This window comes from Grus americana, chromosome 8 (genome assembly GCF_028858705.1).
Source record: "Grus americana isolate bGruAme1 chromosome 8, bGruAme1.mat, whole genome shotgun sequence".
Taxonomy (NCBI): Eukaryota; Metazoa; Chordata; class Aves; order Gruiformes; family Gruidae; genus Grus; species Grus americana.
This window is the reverse complement of record NC_072859.1, coordinates 16,106,117-16,128,926: the sequence shown is the minus strand read 5'-3', so window position 1 is coordinate 16,128,926 and position 22,810 is coordinate 16,106,117. Positions and strand designations below refer to the sequence as shown.

Sequence of the window (22,810 nt, the reverse complement as noted above, 5' to 3'; positions counted from 1 at the left end):
GCTCTAGAGATGATGAACATCGCAGGCCTCTAATTAGAAAGTCATATGCAGTGCAGGTACTGCATCTCATATAGCAAGTTCAAAGGGAACATGCATGCTTGTTCTCTTACTGCACTTCTTGAGTCACCATAAAGCAAATTGCATGTCATACCATGTTCAGGAGAAAGGTTCACTGACTAGGAACTTCGTGCACTTGAAGCTGACAGCTTTAGATCACCAGAAGTAGAGGTCTGCCTGTTGTGAACAGTGTGTCCTAAGGACAGGCCTCTATCTCAGTCTTCAGGTCTCCGAGGGATCATTGACCATGATACAAATGCTGAAGTTGATTCACCACCAAGTAATATAAAAAACTCCTACTAACAAAGGATCTGACATTTATACAGCAAAGTTGTATGCTTGATCCCAAGTACTCTCTGTTCATTATTATTTACGGGGTGTTTGGGCAGTTCTCAGGATTCAATAGGTTGTGAAAGAACAAGGGGCTCACTAGGACACAGAGAGAGCATAGAAAGGGGATGAAACATTGCAAAGAAAGTAAATGACTCTCTGTACGAGTGTTTATCTCCATTAGGGAGACACCTGATGAAAAGAAGAAATGTGAGAAAAAAGAAAAAAAAATGGATTAAAGAAGAAAAAATCACCAGAATTGGAGGGTACACGACCAAGGTCAATTTACAGTAAAATGGCTAACAAAAATATGTAATGTCATTTAAACTAACTTTACATTGAAAGATTACAGATGCTTTGCCAATAGTTAAAAAGGTTATTAAATGTCCTCTGGGATTTAGGGACCTCTAAGCCTTGTTTCAGTAAAGCAAGTAAAATAGTTGCAGTACTAGCTAAAGAGGGACTTACAAAATAACTGTAATACCCTTTACTACATAATTCAATATGGCTTTTGTAATGAAAATTATGCCTTATGAATCTATCACAATTCTCTATGAAGACTGTGAGGTAATAAATAAATAAAAAATTGGTAAATTTTATGTTTCAATAGGCTTCTGACACGGGCCTCTGACACAACAGAGTTCTGAAATTAAGTGGCCATGAAGTGGGATTATAAATTAGCTAAAGAAAGAAAAAATAAAGAGCTGGAATACAATGATTGATGTTCAGAAAAGGCAAAATATTAACAGAGCAAAGTGTATAAATTTTCTGCTTTAGATATGATGCTGTTTAATACGCTTGTACGTGTCTCAGGAAAAGATTTGAACCAGAAGACTATAGAATTGATACAGATTTTAGTTTAAACTAAATTAAAGAAAATCCAAGGAACTTCATAGGTATTTTATTAAACTAGATGAACAACTACTATCGCGGTGAAAAATGCAGTTTAACAAACAGCATATCAAAATAAGTAACTTTCGCTATTCTTGTCAACAGACACAGTCTAGATAAAAGGAAGCTGCAAGAGAAAACACGGTAGGAGACACCATGGACAGCTCACAAAACCTTCTGCCTGGTGTGCTGTCCTGACAAAACACAAGCAAATTAGCAAGATGTTAAGATAGAAAATAGCACCGTAATTACTGTAATGCTGCTGTTATATTAATCAGCCATGATCTGGAATACACAGTCATTCCAGTTTTACACACAGTAGGACAGTGCTCTTCCTCTTACGGGCTGCTGGTGCAACGGCAGCCTTGCAGAGGGATCTAGCTAGACAGATTGGAGCATTGGGCCATGATTAATGGGATGAAATTTAACAAGTCCAAATGCCAGATTCTGCGCCTAGGACGGAGTAACACTGGGCACAAGTATAAATTGGGAGAGGAGGCTGGGGAGCAGCCCTGCAGAAAGGGATCTGGGGGTGCTGTTTGACAGCAGACTCGGTATGAGTGAGCAGTGTGCCGTGGCAGCCAAGAGAGCAAACCCCATCCTGGGGGGCATCAAACACAGCATGACCCGCTGGTCAAAAGAGGTGATTATCCCACTGTATTCAGCATTGCTGCAGCCTCACCTTGAGTACTGTGTGCAGTTTGGGGCCCCACAATTTAAGAAGGATGTTAAGGTACTCGAGTGCATCCAGAGGAGGACAACAAAGCTGATGAAAGGCCTGGAAGGCATGTCCTATGAGGAGCAGCTGAGGTCTCTGGGCTTGTCTAGTTTGGAGAAAAGGAGACCGAGGGGTGACCTCATTGCTCTCTACAGCTTCCTGTGGAGGGGAAGTGGAGATGGAGACGCTGATCTCTTCTCCCTGGGATCCAGTGATAGGATGCATGGGAATGGTTCAACGCTGTGCCAGGGGAGGTTCAAACTGGACATTAGGAAGCATTTCTTTACCAAGAGGGTGGTCAAACACTGGAACGGGCTTCCTAGAGAGGTGGCCAATGTCCCATGCCTGTCAGTGTCTGAGACACATTTGGACAATGCCCTTAATAACATGCTTTAACCTTTGGCCAGCCCTGAAGCAGTCAGGCAGTTGGACTAGATGATTGTTGTAGGTCCCTTTCAACTGAAATTCAGTTCAATTCAATTCAATTCAATTCAATTCTGTTCTGTGCTATTCCCTTCCCTTCCCTTCCCAGTTGAGGCTGTCCTTATACAGTCAGAGCAGGGAGGAAAAGAGGAGGTTTGGACTCTAGGATTTCTCCTCATATCTGAAGACTAACCTAAATTTGCTTGAACTGTGACATGTAATGAGAATATTCTCTGAGGTACTGTGACAGAGAAGGGATCATCATGGGCTACTGCAGGAGAGATTATTGCTGTGATTCATGTTGGAGCAAAGACTTGGGAGAAGCAGACTTAGAGTCCCATAAATTACGGGAGACACGTGCATAGTTCCACCTGCAACATGCAACAGCTCAATGTTTATGATAAAGATTACAATATGGTCTTTTCCAGGCAGGCAAGTGCAAGCTAAAACTACTCATGTTGAACCACCCAGATACATGCCAGGAAGGATCCAAATGGTACACCGATATGGCATAGTAGTGTTGTGCCTAGATCAATAGAGGGGAGGTTTAGATTGGATATTAGAAAAAAATTCTTCACCAAAAGGGTTGTCAAGCATTGGAACAGACTTCCCAGGGAAGTGGTTGAGTCACCATCCCTGGAGGTATTTAAAAGACGCATAGATGTGGTGTTTAGGGACATGGTTTAGTGGTTGGACTTGGCAGTGCTAGGTTAACAGTTGGACTTGATTATCCTAAAGGTCTTTCCCAACCAAAACGAATCTATGATTCTATTTATCTCACCTCTCAAGAGGATGTGGCTAGATGTCTCCCAAGGTGCTGGCTTCCAGCTGGGTGCTTACAGCATCAGGATAAAAAGACTTGCATATATGTATGTGCAAAAGACCATGTAAACATATCTGTACACACAAGGGTGAAAAATAGCTCAAACACAAGGAATTTAAGCTTGAGGATCTCTATGGATATTTTTCCAACAAGTGGAACAACGTGTCATGTCCGAGCTAAGCTGACAAACAGAGCTACACCAGAATGTTTAAACTATCAAACAGAGCAATCTCTACAGCATGACTTGTGGAGTAAAAAAGGAAGAAATAAAATCACTAGGTAAATGGTGACTGAATATTATGGTATAGGCCTTGAAGGACAAAGAAATAAATTATTAAGAAAAAAAACACAAGAATGTATAAGGAAAGAAATTAAAGTAATAAGGAGGCAACCTGAGGTAGGCAAATACATGTGTGGGAGCTGTACAAAAATGCAACTGAAAAGAAAAGATCCAGGGTACATATCCACATACAGCAGAAATTCTGATATTATAGACAAACGAGAAAAGAAGAAACAACTCTGCTGAATATCAAAGTATGTAGTTTCAATTAATATTGAAAATTAGAGAAAATAAAGAGAAAAGCCATGGGAAAAAACATCCAAAAATTAAATTAGATTTTGGATAGTCACAGAGGGTTTTTAAATCTATAAAAAAAGGCATTTTGGCAGCCTGTGGAATTTAAACAAATGTTGGAATTTACATATCACCAACCCAACAGTGGATTAGACAGATGAGGGAGTTCTGGGCAGGCATCAGGAAATTTGCAGCAACCCTCCAAAAATACAACCAGCCAAAGCAGGGGTCATAGCTCTTTCAAGGACAGCTCTCTCTCAGGTCCTATCAGCTTTCAAGCATACCTCTTTACTGCTCCAGAGAACTACAGTTAGGCTGGGACTAGCTATAGGAGCTGACCATTCCCACCCCTGATATCCTCATCTGAACTAACAGAATGTATTCTCTCCTCTGCCTAGAGGGTCAGCCAAGACAGAACTGCTTGGAGGTGGTCTGGGATTTGTAATTCTAAATGAGAATACTTCTTGGACAGTTACAAATAAATCTCTCAAGTCCAAGCTCCTCTGCCTCTCTCAGGAATGGAGAATTCCTGATCAGGGAAGGGCATCAGATAAGTTTTTCATTAAGCTTCATTCATTCAGCTTCCTTAATGAATATTCTGAATCTTCCTGGCAGATTTTCTCCACAATATAATAATAGATGGATCTATTAATAATAAACTTTATTAAAACCTCCCTTCATAGTGGCAAGTTCCCTACTTCAAGTAAAACCGAGGTATTTTCCTATTTCTTAGTGGGCATGTGTCGTTGTTTTTCTCATTATGGTTAAGACATTCCCTTCTAAAGACATGAACCGATTGAAAGACTGTCAAGAATCAGCTTTGGTGGTTTCTACCTTCTTCTAATTGCTTCAGTCTTTTACAGTCTTGTTTAAAGGAAGGTGTGAGAAAGACGCTAACCTGATTTCTCTGGCTGAGAAGCTCCTCACAGACACCACACAAAAGTATCCAATGTCTTTATAAACAAAAGTTTTTGTTTTGGGGAATTCATTTTCCTCTTCCCTGCAGTAGGGCCTCTTCTTTTTAATCTATCTCCTGCTACTTGGTTCTCTTTTGCTTTTGTAGTTGGAGTTAGGCTTGATAAATTATTGACCTCAACTTTTTATTTATGGTTTTGTTTTTTTTTTTCCCCAAGTCTTTATGTCTGTTTTTCCCTCTTGCTAAACTTTTTCCGTCGTTCAGTTTATTTGCTTTGGGATGGTATCAGGTTTTTTTGTTTTTCTGCTGTTTTCAGAAGCAAGCTATCTCATCGAAAATGCAGTTATTGGCTGTTGCTTCTTCTTTCTCTTTTTCCCTACATCAATACTCTCCCTGCAAAGAAAACAGAACCATAAAACCTCTGAAGTCAAGTAGGCTTTGAAAATGCTCATCATGGTGGGAAAAAAAGGAGTAGATTGCTGTTCTTCAGAACTTTTTGTATACATAAAGAAGGGAACCTCAGCACAAGAGGAGGGGAGCGATTTTCAATAGCATGCCATAAACCAGAATAAGCAGTCCAAAAAACTGAGAGAGGTCTACAGACGTAGCAAACTATTTAACTTAACCAGGAAGATGACTTGAAATTTCTCCTTGGCTGCTTTTGCAGTTCTACCAGCTTGGAATACTGCATGTATTAGTAAACTGCAAATTCCCTTGGTAATTATATGTATTTTGAGCCACTGCTCGTATTGTATTTTATGTTTGACCTTATTTTTGTAAGAATTCTTACAGGTCTGATCATACAGGGAAAGTTACCTATCTGTAGATATCTGATATTCTCACATAAATGAGGAAGACAGTCAACATGCTCAACAGATACAATTTTCACACTACTTTATAAAAGGGCCTACATGAGAATCCTGATTTTAAAAAAAAAATAATTTTTGCCTGCTTCTTTTTCCTATTCGGACATGAAGTTTAAGTAAGGTCTAAAGTGAACACCTAGAATAATTAGCTTCTGACGTTTCATTTTATTGACATTTATCGGCTACCTAAAGGAAGGGAAAAGCTCCAATGTATGGATTATGCAGTAGATGGGGTCACAGGCTTTATTTTCACCTTGGCATTTACTCATTGTAGACAGTGGATCAGCTACTTAGACAAACATTCTCCAGCTTTAAAAGTTCAGTCTGAAAACCTATGACACGACTTTCATACATACTGAACGCCAACCTTTTCCATTGATCCTGCATGAGAGATGGAAGTATTTAGCACATCGCAAGTAATGAAAAGGTATCATGCAAAACTGAGCTCATACTGTAGCATTCAAACTGAAAGAAATTGTTAACAGTTCTACTTTGTTCTTCAAGGCATTACCCATGCGTTGTTCTACAATTACTGTTCCATTGCCTGTATATCTTCATTTTGAAAAACGACATTAGGGAAATACCTATACACGTACACCACAAATCATTTCCCATCGATTTTGGTTAAAAGCTAGAAAGTGTGCATAAATAGTTGTCTTTGATGCCCTCCAACAAGCTTAAAAGCAGTAATAACCAACTCAAACTGCTAGAAATGACTGTGCATGTCAACTGCCTGATGGCTGATCATTTCTTATGCGTAAGCATGTATTTTTGTTACCTTGATTGCTGGAATGGGCTTCTTCGGAACGAAATGCTTTTTCTCGGGAAGCACAGCAGCCATGCTCTGTTCCTTCAGTTTAATCTTGTTCTCAGCTATTATCTTTTTGCGTTGTTCCAGGTAAGGCCCAAAACTGGGTAGTTTCTAAAACAAAACACAGGAAACATGATTATGCTTAATGAGCAGGTGCAGCAAAAAGATGAGTCCAATCCCAGGGCAAGATCTTAAGTCCTTGCTGAGTGCAACTTGCTGCTTATTCAGGAACTTGAAATTGAAATCAGTGAGACTGTACCAGTGAATAAAAATCAAATATGAACTTCAGGATCTGACTTGAAAATATATATTGAATATTAAAATATTAATATACCACAGTAGAAAAATAGCTGAATTGCAGGTCAGCATCCAACAGTCTTATATTTCCCCATTGCATACTTGCTTACATATAAAAATGTATCATGTTAAATAATTCAAATGTGTAACTTTATTTCTATAGTATGTGGAAAGGTATCATAAAACTATCAGTTTACTTAGAAGGGTTCCACCAGTGTTTATTTGTATGGATATCTGAATCTATCTATCTATATATATATTAAAGCTTACAAACACGTATTTTGCATTCTGATAACAGAAGGCTCTCTTGACCCATCAAAGTAAGGCTAACAAACACCAGATGAACTGAAACACATTCTAATCTCCTAATTTACCTCTATGTCCCACTTGCAATCTTTTCTGCAACATTTAATACTTGAACCCAATTAACTCTACAAACTCTACAAACCCAACAAACTCTAGAGGAAGATTTCACTGAATTGCAAAACTCATGTCTCACCCAAGAACATGAAAGTGGTGGTTCAGATTTCATAAAACACCCAGCTTCCAGAAAGAAAAGGTTCCTTTGCTTACCTGGCAGAGATATGGACAACCGCAGTGTGCCACAATCAGATTTAAGTGAATGAAAACCGGTAGAAAACATGGATTTTTGCTTGATGCAAAAGACCATGCCCTTCCTCCCCTGAAACTAGTTCCTTATTCTGCAAAAGTATTTTATCCACCTAACTAAACCCTGTTCAGAAGCTACTGCAGTACTGCAGAAACTAGCAGGTAGTAACAGGGGATACATAGCCTCAGCAGTTGCTAGCATTAATTCACGCTAATAATACAACCTCAAAGAGCATATCGAACAAGGTACAGTACTGCTGTGCTTATCAATTTTTTAAGAGAGAATTCAATGTGAATTTTAAAACTAGAATTATTTAAAAATTTAAAATTATTATTTTTTAAAATGAAGTAAATCCAGAAGAGGTTATCCTGCTCTTCTGCTAATCCTTAGGAGAAAAATTCTTCAATGAGTTCTGTCAGTCATGATACCCAATCTTGGGACCTCAGGCTTCTTGTTATGACAAATAAAAGCTTTCTTGGCTGCTAGGTTTTTGGGACTCTGAGCATACAGCCAGAGGGTGAGGTCCTTGAAATGCTTCCCTGCTTCCGAGACCTGGGTTGTGGTGTCAACACGTTTTTAACTTCAAGTCAGAACAAGACTTGCAGTCTCATGGTGCTCTCCAGAGAGATGCCCTCCTGCGGGCTGGGACTGAGCCCCACTCTGGGACAAAGCCTCAATCTAGGCAAATGCAAGACCAGAACTGTGGGGGATGTTGCAGACCCATCTGCCCCAAATCTAGATGCGGCCGCAGGTTGCCCATCGGCAAAGGGCTCTTGTTTTGTCTGTTCAATGGGAACTTGGTTCCTGAATGTCATGTCCAAGGGCTTCCATACAGACATCAAACAAACTTCCCTTTCAGTCCAGTTGCCATACATGATCTTGGATCTTGGAAAGGAAATGTTCCAGGATGTCTTAAAATAAGGCTTTAAATACTACTGAAAACAGCAGTAAGGTAGTGGCCTAACATACCAAAATCAAATAAGACATCAAAACCAGAATTATTTTAAACAGGAAAATGAGTAGAAGGAAGAATTTGTCTAATTTAAATCTAATCAATAGGCTCTAAAGCACACACATAGAGACTTAATTCTTTATATAACTTTTAGAAAGCTTAAGACTTTTGGCAACAACCTAAAAAAATATAAATTTTGATAAAAAGTGTTCTTGTACGTCTGCTAGGCTGCATCAATTAGAAATACATTTTGGTTACGAATAAGTAGTAGCTGTGTCACTGACAAACTATTTTCTCTCCATAATTTATGTGCTGATGCCAACAACTTTGGGCTTGAGAGGGCAGGAGACCTGATGATAAAGCATTTTTGGACTCTTCCCTGTCTGGCCAGGAATTGAACTGCTGACTTTCAGAGTAGGTGGCAAAGCTAATTTTGCTGAGGTTTTAACTGAAGTAGTAGAGAGAGGAGACAGTTGTTCATGGCTTGACTGAGTGAAGATCATCTTTGGGAAGTATAGCTAAATCTTTGCAGAATAAATCCTTTACTTTTCTGTTCTCTTAATGTATGCTCAATCTCCTAATTCCTACAGACAGAAATACTGAGTGTATTGAAATGAAATAGGTGATCTAAGGAAAAGTGTGGAAAAAGAATTTATTTTTTGTGTATAGGTGAAGAGCAAATTACAAAGGTAATTAGGTCATTTTCTAAATTGTGAGATGGAAGTATTTAGATATTTACATCTAATACAGCTGCTAACTGGAATGTTCAGCAGACATTTTGAAAAGTGTACAATGCCATCAGTACCATAATTCAGATGTTTTGTAATGACATGCATGCAGTTAAGTTAAACTGTATAATCTGTACCTTTAAAAAAATAAGTGAAATTATGTTTAATCTAGAAAACTAACATCCAACCTTACTCTTTGCTGTGCATTGCTGTTTTTCCATCAAGAAATTGATTAATTGGAATTTAAAATAAGTAAGGAAACATCTAGGTCTTAGTCCAGGTTTGGGCACACACAACAAAGCTTCCACCAACTTAACAGAAGGTGACTGTGTGCACATGCAAATGGTCTGGATTTTTTGTGTTTGGAGTCTGGTAGTTCACAAGCAGCCAAGCCAAAGCTCATCAAACAACACTGAGAACCACCAATCTTTTCTATAACCATGAGACTGCTTATCATTCAGAGTTGTGTTCAGAGTCATTTTGGAGACAAAGACCATATGAAATGGCAAACAATATTTTAATTAAGTGAATTACTGGATATAGCAAAAGTGGAAACATGTTGAAATAACTGCTGAAGAGACAGACATTTAAGAGAGTTTAAAATTAAATCACCTCTAATCATTGTAGGGGATATCTTCCTAAGCACATGGGGGATTTAATAGCACAATTCCCAATGAAAGCACAAGCACGGAACTTGGAGACTTTAACTCTCTTTGCTTTTGAAATCTTTCTACAGTATGTTTTGTTTTGTTTGTTTGTTGTTTTTTTTTTAATTTCCCGATATTCCAATGTCACTAAACTCACCATACACTGATATCTTTGTCATATCAACATCTGCCTAGAAAAAAAACAATTAATATGAATATGTGGATCATAGCAAGTGTTTAGAAAATCGCAACAAGCAGAGTAATTAGATAATTCTTGTCTACTTATATATCCGTATCAGTGATGTCTATAGCTGCATTATTTGTATCCATCTGTCTCTATATAGCCATAATTCAATGTGTTTCTATTGGAGGGATAACATCAAGAATGGAGCCAAAATAAATATATTAAGTGGTATTATTTCAGTGTTTATAATTGCATTATCACAAAATTGGAAGCTTGAAATATTGTGCTGGTGTATTTTACAGGAAAAAAAGGAAAAATCCAAATCCTTCCCCCCTCCAAGACTTCAAAATCTGCCTTTTAACTGATGAACTGTATAAATCTCCAGCAATGTTGTGATTTTTGTTTCAGTAGTTTCTCCAGGGATTCATCATTGATGAATTTGTTCTCACCAGAAAAGCTAAATCTTACTCATTTAAAGATAGCAGTATCTTCCACTAAAACTGTCTCTATCCAGATATAAAAAAGCATTACCCTCCCAATAGAAAACTGACAACATAATGAATCAACAATGAAACCTTAAGCCGGGAGAGCTTTAAGGTGAATAAGTCTGTTTTGATTATAATTTATTCATGGATCAATCTAAGGGTAATTGAGCATATTATGAACTAAAAAAGGTGCTTGTTTCCTAATGGTAAAAAGTAGAGACAATCCTCCACTTCAGATCGCTGCAATTTTTATGGGCACACGAGCAAGTAGCCTAGCTGTGGAACAGGCTAGGGAACAGGGCAGTGCGACATGCGTCAGGAGACCCAGACTTTATTTCTAACTTTGAAACTGATCTGCTCCTTATTCTGGGAAAGTTCACGTATGTCTCCATGATGTAGTCATGGGTTGCTTACTGGGGAGCTGTCTCCTACTAAGGGGCTGGATGCTATTTGCTGTTAGAAGACACAGATTTCAGCTGGCACAGCTAGGTATCATCATAAAAAAAATAAACAGTCTCCGACAGTACTCCAGTGGATCCAAAGTATATCCTGCTGGTATGTACTGATGAGATGGGGCATCAAAAAGAACACTGGAAAATAGTAATTTTCATAAAAATTATTTTCAGGAACAGTGGTCACAAGGTAAAGGAAGAACTTCTAGGCATCACTGGCTTATGGAAATTTGGAGTAGCAGTATCATTTAGCTACGAGGCAACATGTTTCAAAAATACTATTTTCCTCATGTGTGAAGAATTTCCCATATTGAATGTAATGTCATTATCCAATTTCTTTTATACTTGAGTGCTGTCTCCAGTCTGAGGTATGAAGATGTGTATGCATTCATTCTCTAAATTCCTCTTGTGCACTTTCAACACGTAAACAGTTTTATGTGACACAGTGATGTCCCTCATGAATCTGGAAATGGAACTGAAGCCAAATTGTGTTATTTCACATACCTTACATTTTTTTTTAAGTGTAGAAGTTTCTGCTTGCACCTAGCAAAACTAGATGAGAACAAGAATGAAGACTGAAAAATGTTTGACAAACTGAACTGCTGAAAGAGAGTTCAAATTGCTTTACTGAAATATTCTATACTGGTTGCAGTAGAGATGCACCAAACAAAGGCCCACATATTCTGTAGCTATGCAAATGGATGGATAATTGTCACACCAATGTAGTGGCAAACACTAGTGTGTTTTAGAAATCAAACAAGAGGTGGCTCTTAATCTTCCTTCTCTGTGGTTTGTTTTTCTGAATAGATCTTTCTCTGAAATTACTTAACCAACAGCTTTTCCTTAGAGAAGGAGAGACGAAAGGAGGAGAAAATACAAATTTTCTATCTGATTGGAAAGGACAAAGGTGGCCAACTACCTTCACAGAATCGCAGAGTGGTTGAGATGGGAAGGGACATCTTGAGACCATCCAGTCCAATCCCCCTAGGGTCAGCTACAGCAGGTTTCACCAGTTTGTCTATGAGGATGTTATGGGAGACAGTGCTGAAAGCGTTGCTGAAGACAACACCTACTGCTCTCCTCTCATCTACCAAGCCAGTCATCTCATTGTAGTCAGCTGTCGAGTTGGTCAAATGTGGTTTTCTCTTCATAAATCCATGCTGACTACTCCCTTCCCATGAAGAACAGTTGATCTGTAGTTGGTTTAGCTATCCTCCCCAAATACCACTCTCTTCTGTAAACATAGAGAAAAGCTGGGCTTCATCCCTTTTCTGCCTTGGCAGGACTACATCAGTGGAGGTTTCTTGTTGGCTTCAGAGAACTGAGGAGACAAGCAACTGGCCAGGTAAAAGCTAAGTGTGAAACAGCTTGGGAGGCTACACAGCCAAGTGACTACCTCAGACACAGTTACAGCTATGAAGATTGCAGACAAGAATGAAGAGCTTTGAAGAGGGTAACAGATGAAGCAGGACCCCTGAAAGTGGGAGTGTGGTACAGAAAGGCAATCAGATAAGGGAACCATTAACATTTAAGCAAGGTAGACAGCTGCCCTCACCCAGGAGCTATAAGAATTTAAATCAGGTTTGTATGGGTCATTTTAGATGCCCTCAGCACAAAGGTTTTAGTAATGTTTGACCCCCATTTGTTCCTGTGGAAAACTTCTATATTTCATATATAAAGTTTTCCAGAAAGCAGTTTCAATTTTAATGATTTTTCCAGTTGCTTCTCAATCCTTCAAGTTTATTTTTTCTAAAGTCTAATGTGCTCAAAATGGCTGCATTTATCTAGAATCCTTATTACACGCTGCACATACATGTGGCCTTGACCACACTTTACAGTGCACAACAGTTTCCATTCAGTGGTCTGCCTCCACCCCCTTGAAACTTTCCAACAAAACAAAAAAAAGATTACTAAGGACTCCTGAAGTGGTATCTGCTTTCTTCCTTGTTCTCAGAGAATACAATGAAACATGACTCCAACATTTCCAGGGAGGAAGAAAACACAAAGTCCCAGTACCAAAGAACAGCAACAGTAACAACAACAAAATCTTGTCACAATGTCAAGGTAGCTTGTGCTCCTTCTGGGGAAAGAAACACAACCCAACAATAAAGCCAAAAGCTGAATTCTGTTCCTCTGAAGGTGGCAAATAACACCCATATTCATATCCATAGATATATGGAGAGAATATTTAGCACAAGCTTTCCCCACTAATCAGGTAAGCTGCTTATCTAATGAAAACTAAGTATGTATGGCCACAGAGACAGTGAAGCTGCTAATTCTTATTCTTTCAGATATTCTTACTCCTTCAAAGACATTCAAAGCTAACTTCTCTTAAATAACTGCTCTTCTCTGTGTCAGTCTGGCAATGCTACCGCACAGACCCTTCCCAGGCACTGCATGGTAAGGGCCCGAGGCATTGCAGGAGTCATCCAGATGGCAGAAGGGTTCACGTCAAGCCCTCCAGCAGGGAATCCTGCGAGAGTCCTCCCCAGGGCATGTGGGCAGGCGACGTGCCATCGAGAGGACAGGATACTTCACTCCATCCGTTTCCACCTGATAGTGAAATTCTTGGGCCAACACCAGTTGTTACAGCCCCCAGAGCGGCTGTAGTGATATTGGCAAGAAGCCAGAGAGAATTTGTCGCTTGCATTATGGGGGTTCACATATTCTCACGGCTCTGTTTCTTAGCGTGAGACATTACTGGCATCACTGCCTTTAATGATGTGGAAATGCCTTCAAAATAAAGGACAGAACAATTCTTCAGGGAAAAAATGAACTCTGCCTTTCAGTTATGATTTTTTTTCTTGGAACTTTTATTTGCTTTGTAAACAGCACTGTCTCAGTAATCTGTAATTACTGCACATATACTTGTTCCCGTAACCTCTGGTCCCCACACTGTGTGTGTATATACCATTGCATTTAGTTACTCAACTATTCTGCCTGCTTTTTAGACCATGATTATTTAAAGCGGGTGAGCTAACCCCCAGCCCTGCAGTAATTCTGAGACTAAACAGAACATTAATGTGTGTTCTAGGAAAACATATTGCTGTGACCTCACCATGAGATATATAGTACCATGGTTGAGCGTGCAGATAAAACTGTTATTTTAAATAACAATTATTTCTTCTTTCACCATTTTTCTAAGGCTGCCAAAATTTTCCCTACTAGCTCAAAATCACGAACAAATTATTCTTCATGTTCTATCTCAAATGTTTGGGGTTTAGCAGCTTATATATACGAAGTGAAGGAAAAGATTTTAGGATTATAGGCTTACTATAGTGCAGCAAAAACTCACATTCTACAAATGTACTGAAGTCATGAAATATTCATCAATAAAACAAAAAGGAGTTAATATTTGAAGCAAGCTTAGACATTTACAATCAAAAGCCAGGATGACATAGATGATAAAGAAAATGTTACCTTCTGGGGTGAAGAAAAGAAGATACTGATAGACATTACTGTGCTACTTCATGAACATCTTCCAGTCTGCCACTTAATAGACAACAACATCTTCTCTAAACAGAAGAGACTTGAATTCATCAGGGATTCCTGTAGTACAGTATGTGCTTAACTTAAGTACCTGCTTTCTGTGATTTCCATAGATTACCATATTCATGACACTGTGGAGTGAAAGCATTCTTCTCACTCTCTAACCAGAACATGCAAAAGAAATTAAAACATTGGCAGGCACTTTGTCTCCAGTTTGTTGGACATGTGAGGAAAGGACTTTCCACCCATTTATGCAGATGAAATTCTGTCAGCTAAGCAGCAGCGTAACAAAGATGTCAGCAGAATGGCTATTAACAAGTATCTGTCAGGCGAGCAAATATAACTGTATTCAAATGCGTTTAGGAAACGTGGATCAGTATCGGTTGAGCCTTAGTATTGGAAAAAACTTCATGCAGACAAGATTTTGTACTTTTACTGGCATAGAACTAAAAATACATCAGTCCGGTATTCACATTTTCATGTGTGTCTATATACCATAGCATATATATATCCATACATTCAGCTTATGCGTTTATCATATCAATGTTGTAAATTACCTGATCACAGGAAAAAAATGCCATTGCTAGATACTTTTACCCACCTCCTCCTCCAAGCTGGATGGTAACTGAGCTTTTCAGAACAAGCCTAAAATCATCTATTTCTTTGGATTTAACCATCCTCTTCTGGGGCTGCATGTACTGAGGAGATTGAGCTCTAGCGGTACCTAATGACTGTCTGTTTTCTAGGTCCTTTCAAAAAAGTTTCAGAGGTGCTAGCTAGACTATTAAAAGGGAAAAATAAAACTTTTCTTACAACTATAAGAAAGCATGAATATCCTTGCTGCTATGGCTCCATTAGCGGTTACCAATCGACCTGTCAATCATAGATGCTGCTGACCCAGCAAGGTGAGTGGAGCCATATTAAGCTGAATTTGCTAATTCCACTTGTGCTAAATGAGCTGGGCCAGGTACCAGGAGCAGCCTAGGCCTGTTTCTAGAACTGTGAAGCTCCGTGAAGTTGCATTCAAACTGCCTACATGACCCATGTGAACCTGTTGAAAAGCTCCTTGAGCAACCTGACACTACCACGCAGCCCGAGGGCAAATACACCTGTGGGCAGGACGAGGTGAAATGCACGCTATCTACATCCTCCTTAGATCTCCCACACTCCCTTCCAGCATCTCCCTGGTGGAAATACAGCTCTAGACACCCTGCAGTACTTGGACACATAAAGCCTATGCATACACCAGGGCCATATAAAAATATATAGTCTAAACAGTCATGTCCATCAAATTTCCAGGGGAATGGCAGACTAGGCAGAGAGGGCAACCAGAAACCACCTCTTCCAGCCTCTGGAAAAAACCAAGACTTTGAAAGCCACTTTACGAGGCTTTGAGTACATTCAGCAAAATAACCACTGCTGCCACTGTGTGCAAAGAAAAGTGCATTTTTCACCATTGCTATATGTGTTTTAGCTGCAAATTTACCTATCAGATACTTTTTGCTAACAGTTAAACCTTGCACAAGTGATAAGAACATACACTTTTTCCATCTACTGTAACCTTTGCAGATTTTTGTTTTGGTTTTGTATTGATTTTTGTTTATCCTGCCTTTTTGTTTTTATGTATTTTTTGCATGGAAGCTCCATATTTATTACTGACTTGCCTATACTGTAAACAGCATATAATTTCAATGTATCTAGAAATAAACTCTGGTTTCCCCTGGTAGATTACACATCGCATAACTATACATATATTATTGCACTAATAGATTACTGAAATGCAAACCACTGCTAATAATTCCTAAGCAAACCTTCTTCCACTTCAGATTCATTGTAATCCATCTCTTATGGCAGATGAACTACAGTACTTATCCTCCTTCTGCACAGACTACAATGCGTTCCCTCATTCATCTCTCACACACAGTAATCCTTCCATCTCTACTTCACACAATCCTAATTTAAATGTAAAGTATTCAGTGCAGACAAATGAGCTCTAGTCAACTCTTGCAGTTATGACCAAGGAGCCTACCATTGCCTTTTAGAGCCTTCAAACTCAATAATACAATGATTTTTATCATCACCTCAATAATCTAAACTCACTAAATTTCATGCTAAGAGTCATAATACAGCTAGTTCTGGCATTAATAGTAAGTGCTTCCACCCCTAGATAGTCAAAACTCCCACTTCAGTTGGTGAGAGGTAGAATGAGAAAGTGCTGAATGCTCTCCTATGAAAAGTTTGGGTATTCTGGTTTGATTAAGGCCTTCCAACAGTTTTGAAAATGTGACAAATCAACTCATAACACATGACATCGTTAAAAAAAAATTATGAGAATATAGCCAGATGGTAAAATTTGAATGGTCCACTGAAAGAAAGTGATGATGAAGAATTTTGATCATTTGAAGTTATTAAAACTTTTAAACAGATCTGAAAAGAAATAAGTAATTGCTAAACTATTTAAAATGAATATTATATCAAACTTATCTTATTCATAAAATATCAATAACGCATTTCAAAAGTGATACCTTCACTAAACTGATATAAATGCTTCTTATAACACCATCAAGCAGTGAGGAGATGTCAACGCGTAGGTACCAAAGTAATAGAGACTATATATAAACCTAATGTAGACAAACAGAAAAGTGCTCATTAGAATCAACTGAGTCCCCCACAGTGCCTCATGCACATATTTATCTGTCTTTATAACAGCTAAAGTATAATATCTAAAGTATCATTATATTCTGAAAATGACATTACAATGGTCATATATTCTAAAATGCTAATTTGATTAGATTTTTACTCAAGTCAATCAGAAGAAGAAATTGATTTTTAAAAAACTAAGGTGCAAATAATTAGAAATACAGATCACAGGCATGTATCACTGTATTTTTAAAAACTATCTTGTTTTAAATTACTATAATGGCTTTAAAATGAGTTCTGATCATCTGGTTACTACAAAACTTCACTGATTTGTATGCATGGTTAGGCTTGTGAGTCTATGCATTCAGCTTGCCCTCTGCTATTAAATATAACCACAATCACATATTGCTTCAACAGGCCATCCGCTTTTTCATGTGCTCCTTGCAGATAAACCACAGAGATACATAAACCTTTCCTTTACATATCACTTCGCACTGCGTACTCTTTGGGATTGGCATGGCACAACAAACTACATAATATGTACTTGCAAAGAAACTCCTGTCCTGATCCTACAAGCTTCTACGCGTGGCTGACGTTTAAACATGCAAGTAGTTACAGTGACCAAGGTTAAGCCTCCCTGCAGTGATCGGGGGAACAGGGACCACGTCTCACCGGCTGACCACAACCAACCCACTCTTCTTGGACATGCACACACAGTTCCACCTGACTTCATCACAGGAGTTACAGGTGCCCAATGAAAGATAAAACAGAGCATTCAGTGTGCACCTCTTTTGCGCTGTTTCAAAAAACTGTCACGTCTTCAGCTGTTCTGCACCCAGATAGTTCCAGATAACATACCTGTTCATGGAGGAGCGATCACGCAAGCCCTACAGAGCTTCACTACTCAAAACCTGCCATATTTAAAAAAATCTCATCCCCATTTAAATTGTAAAAACAAAGTAATTTTTATTTCTTGACATAATTCATCTTGTTAAAGGTATGCCAGATATTTATAGTGATTCAGTCTACAGCTCAAACCCAATCATCTATAGCCATTTTGACCATAAGACAAAAAGGGACACAAAATTTTCTCCTTAGTGCAGTTTCTCTACATTAATGCTATCTACAACACCGCTGCTGCTATAAAGGTCACAGATGACATAATTTATATTATTATAGATAATCCATGTCATCTGTCTGCCTGCCTTTTTTTCTCCATATTTTATAGAGGTGCTGTGTATTCTGATGGCTAAAGCTCCTAGGAGAGTTTCAGTCTGAGTGGTTTACAAAGGCAGGAGCAGTCACCACACAGGAGAGATTTGCTGCTTCTCCTCAGGAAAGCTGGGACCATTTTCTGCCTCCAGAGAAGATGCAGTGAGTGGTCCTGCATGAGCAGTAAGTCTGTTCCCAAATATCCACTTTTTCTGTGTGCAGATGACTTTGACGAGTCATGACACCACAGCAGGACAAACTGCTTCCTATCAGGTGTGTGCCTGGAGCAGGGTGGGCAGGGAGACAAGGCAGAGTAGCAAAATGCAGCTTAGCTACATGGCTTCATGGATAGCCCTGGCACGCAGGCAGCTCACAGCTGGGATGTATTTAAGCAGCACTTGATTTTGCTGGAGGTGGAGCAAGGTTGCCCTCCCGTGCCCCATGGTTGCTGGAAATGCTTGGTGCGGAGCTGGAGCGCTCGCTGACCAGACAGGGGGAAGGAGAAGGGGCAAGGCTGTGGTGGGGAGCAGTAGAGTGATGAATGGCAGGGCTCTCCCAGGCATCAGCAGCACCCTCTCAAATCCCCCACTCCCCTCTGCTGCCTCAGGCTGCTCCTTACTCTGACAGTAACTTGACTGACGGAGCGGCTCGTGCCCCTCAGCAACCATTCCAGGCTATCTGCAGGCTTAGACAAACATTCTTCTGTGCTCAGACCTCAGAAATGAGAGACTGCACCTCACCCCAGCTTTTAATCCTTCTTCCAGATGGATTATTTTCTTTCAATTTTCAACTTCTTTCTTTTCACTTTTTTGAAGCAGAGTTTTCTGAATTTCCTAGGCATCGATGTGTTCATGCAGGAGTAAGCAAGCTCACTGTGGTGACATCCCTCAGTTACATTTAGCTGAGATGGCATTATTAAACACAAATATAACTGCTCTCCATCCTTAACCTGGGAAAGAGCACATACAAAACTGAGTAATTCTTACTCAAAAAAAAAAAAATATTCCAACTTGGAATTTTTCTTGGCAACTTGGGTTAGAGGGATCACTCTGTCACTTTCAGTACTGCCCAAAATGGAACTTGCAAGCAGCATAAAGCTTGGGTGGGCATTTTCTGCAAAGAGACTGCCTGTGACACAGCTGCTGCAGTGGTGTGGAGTTTGACAAGTCAGCAACAAATTTTGTCAATGGTGTGTTCAGCAGCTTGTGTTCTTCTGTCCCACTGACCCAAGCCCTGGTGAAGAAAGTGCCTCCTTATCCACATCTTTGCCTCCTGCTCATATGACACAGACATTTGGGGTGAGACTAGAAAATAACACTCACCCAACTCCTACTTTAGACATATTACAGGATCTCTTCAATGTAGGTGGCTTGCACTCAAGTTCATGATTTATCTTGAAGAAAAGGTTTATCTTAGCAAAGTGCCGGGTCATATTTCTTGGTGGTTGTTAGCCTGCCGATCATAACGTTGCCCTTTGATTTCTTTCATTTTTGTTATTCCTTTCCCCATTGCCAGCTGTAATGCTTCCTGAGGCAGCAGACACTGAGGTATACACGTATCCTGACATCAGTACAGCACCAGGCTACTGTGAGTGCTTTCTGTGAGACATTTTTCCACTGGAGGATGTCTTCCTCTTTGCTTTTTTTTTTAAAAAAAAAAAGCAATTTCAGTTCTTGACTCAGTTTTGCCATTCGATTTGCTGCAAGGCAATGGTAGCGATAGCAGTGATGAGAAGTGGACTAGACTTTTATTCCCAGGTTATTTGCATGACTGAACAAGAAATAGCCCAGGCTCCACTGTCTCCAAATGCAGTTTGGTAGTGGGGCTGCCAGAGTACCACAGAAGTCTGACAAATATAGCAAAGGTTAGGTTCTGAGATTTGTTGTTTGAAGTCATCTCCTTTGCTCTACTTCTCCTCAAAGTCTATTAAGAATGCAATGAGTTTTTGTCTCTCCTTTCTGTTAGGCCTATGTTTCTCCAGGGGTAATGCAACTACCTGCACAGCTCAATGCTCCCCAGTACACAGTCATACTTCTGAATGGAGGATTCTGTTCCAGAAGAGCTTTGACAGATGCCCAATGACATATCTGCTCAGTGATCTGGGTGCTGTAACTGGAACACGTATTGTACAGCTCCACTTACCCATGGGGTTGCAGTACTCCAGGAGAGGATGGGACTTCTCCCTGCTCATACAGCCAACATGAAAGATTGCTGGGCATGAGCTGACACTAAATTTTTGCCTGTTCAAATACTCCTTTGAGGTTCTTTTGTAGCCCCTGCCTCAAACTGACAAATACTCAGCTTAAATAATACTTACATTGAATCTCCTCATTTTCTCTATTTCTATTATTTTGAGAATCTGACATACTTGTTCAGTCTTTGTACACGGCAGCCTGGATAAGAAGTCAGGGGTTTACATCTCAAGCTCTTTCCAGATGTCGAGCAATGTGCATCACTGCAGGTTTAGCAGCATTCCCTTGTGGTTACTGAGGGGCTGCTAGTTCTGGCTTCATAAAATGCTTTCTAATAATTGATGGTCAGTTAATATTCATATAGTGTCCTGCCCTTAAAACATAAGGATCAAAGTTTTCACTTGCACACATTACTCCAGTATGTCTCAGCTGGGCTGTTCCTACACTCTGCTGGTGGATGTAGAAGGTTTTTTGGAGGAGCTGTATTCTACGTATGCCTCACACAAACAGTAATGCCTCCCCTGCCCTTCCTTGTGCGATATAATGATCTCAGCATTTACATGCTGCAATGCTGCACCACGGGATAATTTGCACAGCTCCTTTATATATGAGAAGACTCCAGTGAATTACAGCAGCTGTATTCATAGCGTGATTTTGTTTAGTAATCACCTCATGAGACTGTACAGATCTGAAAAGCGTGGAAAAGTACTGTGAGATGGTTTATGAATCCCACTAATCTTCAAACTAACTTACCCATTTTCAGGTGTGGGTCTATCCTGCATGGTTTTTACTTTTTAGGAGCTGGGTAATAGCCTTTGGGAGGTCAGCAATTATCCCAGTGCTCCAGGAGTCAAATGCAATTTCATCTCATTTTATTTCATTTTAGATTTATTGCCTTGGTCATTTCAAGCAGATAGATGAGAATGTAATGATCAGCTACAGCTTTTGCTGTTCTGTTTCTGCATCTATACAGCTATGACAGTGATCCCAGCTAGCCCCATTAGTTCTTGCTGAAACTGCTGGCATTCTTCTACCACTGGTTTGATCTCAAATTGCCTTTTCTTCCACCTGTATCTGCCCTAATGGATGCTCAAAAGGTATTGAGAAATTACTTTCTTTAATTCTTATATCCAACACATTTGCAAATATATGAGTATTGCATCAGAAACCAAAACTACTTTTACTTTTTTAAGATGGAAAGCATATTACCACCTGCAGGTCTGTATAATGCCTTGTTAAATTGCTAAAAGACTATGCCTATGTACAGCTTCCCATCTTCTCTACAGCTGGCTCGCTGCCCGTCTGACCTGTGGCTCTGGGAAACCTCAACAATGAGACTGATGCCCTTCTTACTTTCACTTGCCTTATTGCTTTTTTCTCGGAGTGCAGAGGACATTCTATTAGGCAAGTGCTCTCCCGGCTGCATCGCTGTATCCATTACCAGCTCTTGTCTGCCTAGAAGACATCCCAGACCTTTAAAACACTATGTAGATACTTTGCTACAGGGGTCTTACTATCTATTTGAGCTAAGTTTTCTGACTTTTTGCATGTAACTTTTATGAATTGTTTGCACCAGTTTAGTCACGTTTCGTTCACTCACTTGATTTAATTAAAAGCAGAGTATTTGTGCGTTATCTATATTTCCTGGTATTTTAATTTGTTCAAGTTTTCTTGGTAATTTACATTGTCCTGCTGGTATTTTGATTGTTCTATTGTGTAATACTGTGCTGCACATTTTTGTCAGTACTTTTAGATTCTCGCAAAATGCCAACAAAGTCTCTGTTATCTAGCATTTACTAACGTTCAACTGTCCAGCTGGCAATCATTCTCTTCTCTGCTTTTGTGCTGCTGCTCGTAGTTTAAAGTTCATGCTTGTGCAAATGGCACCAAAAGTTTATTTTTGCTCTTGTGTAGTGCATCAAAGCCAGATATGTGAAAATTACATTTTCCAAGTCAGTTTATTTTCCTGATGTGGTGCATTTTTTCTTTTTGCTATTGTAAGCAAGCTTTGGCAAAACAATTTTCTTGCCAATGCAAAGAATCCCATATGCGAGACAATTACCAGTAGATTTTTCTTCTCTGCTTTGTGCTAATGCATTGATGTTTGCGCAAAATTTTTCCTTGTCTATGCAAACATTTTCTTTTCTGAGTGGTTAACAGCTTCTGTCTTTTCTCCACTGGTGGTTGGCCTCGGCTTGCTCGCTAATCGTGCACATTAGCTCTGCATTGCTGTAATGCTGCCACATGAGCTCTCCAGGTGCTTCTACATCAGTGTTTTAGTTTGGATCAGGAGTACACCTTTGAAGAGAACCTCTTGATTATCCCCACATGCTGCATTTTGGTTCTTATGGCAGAGCAGTCTCAGAGAGCACAAACTGGACTTGATTTTGGATGAAGTGAACCTGAATGTGTGCTCCAGGATTGCACCTAAAATGAGCTTCAGCTGCTAATGGGCATTTAGCCCATGAGACCAGACTAGAACTAGAACACAGTAAAAAACCCTGGAATGCATA

General features: G+C 39.5%; 1 protein-coding gene across 3 annotated transcripts in view; it reads right to left on the bottom strand.

Annotated features, from left to right (window-relative positions):
• The window catches only part of DPYD (dihydropyrimidine dehydrogenase), a 360,787-nt gene that overhangs the window by 8,945 nt on the left and 329,032 nt on the right, over window positions 1-22,810 (bottom strand). For 2 of the 3 annotated variants that reach the window (XM_054833661.1, XM_054833663.1), the window contains exon 21: window positions 6,377-6,520. In XM_054833661.1, the coding sequence (XP_054689636.1) occupies window positions 6,377-6,520 (144 nt within the window). Of the gene's footprint in view, window positions 1-6,376; window positions 6,521-14,177; window positions 14,314-22,810 lie in introns of those variants that run through there. The other variant, XM_054833664.1, reaches the window with a different exon arrangement.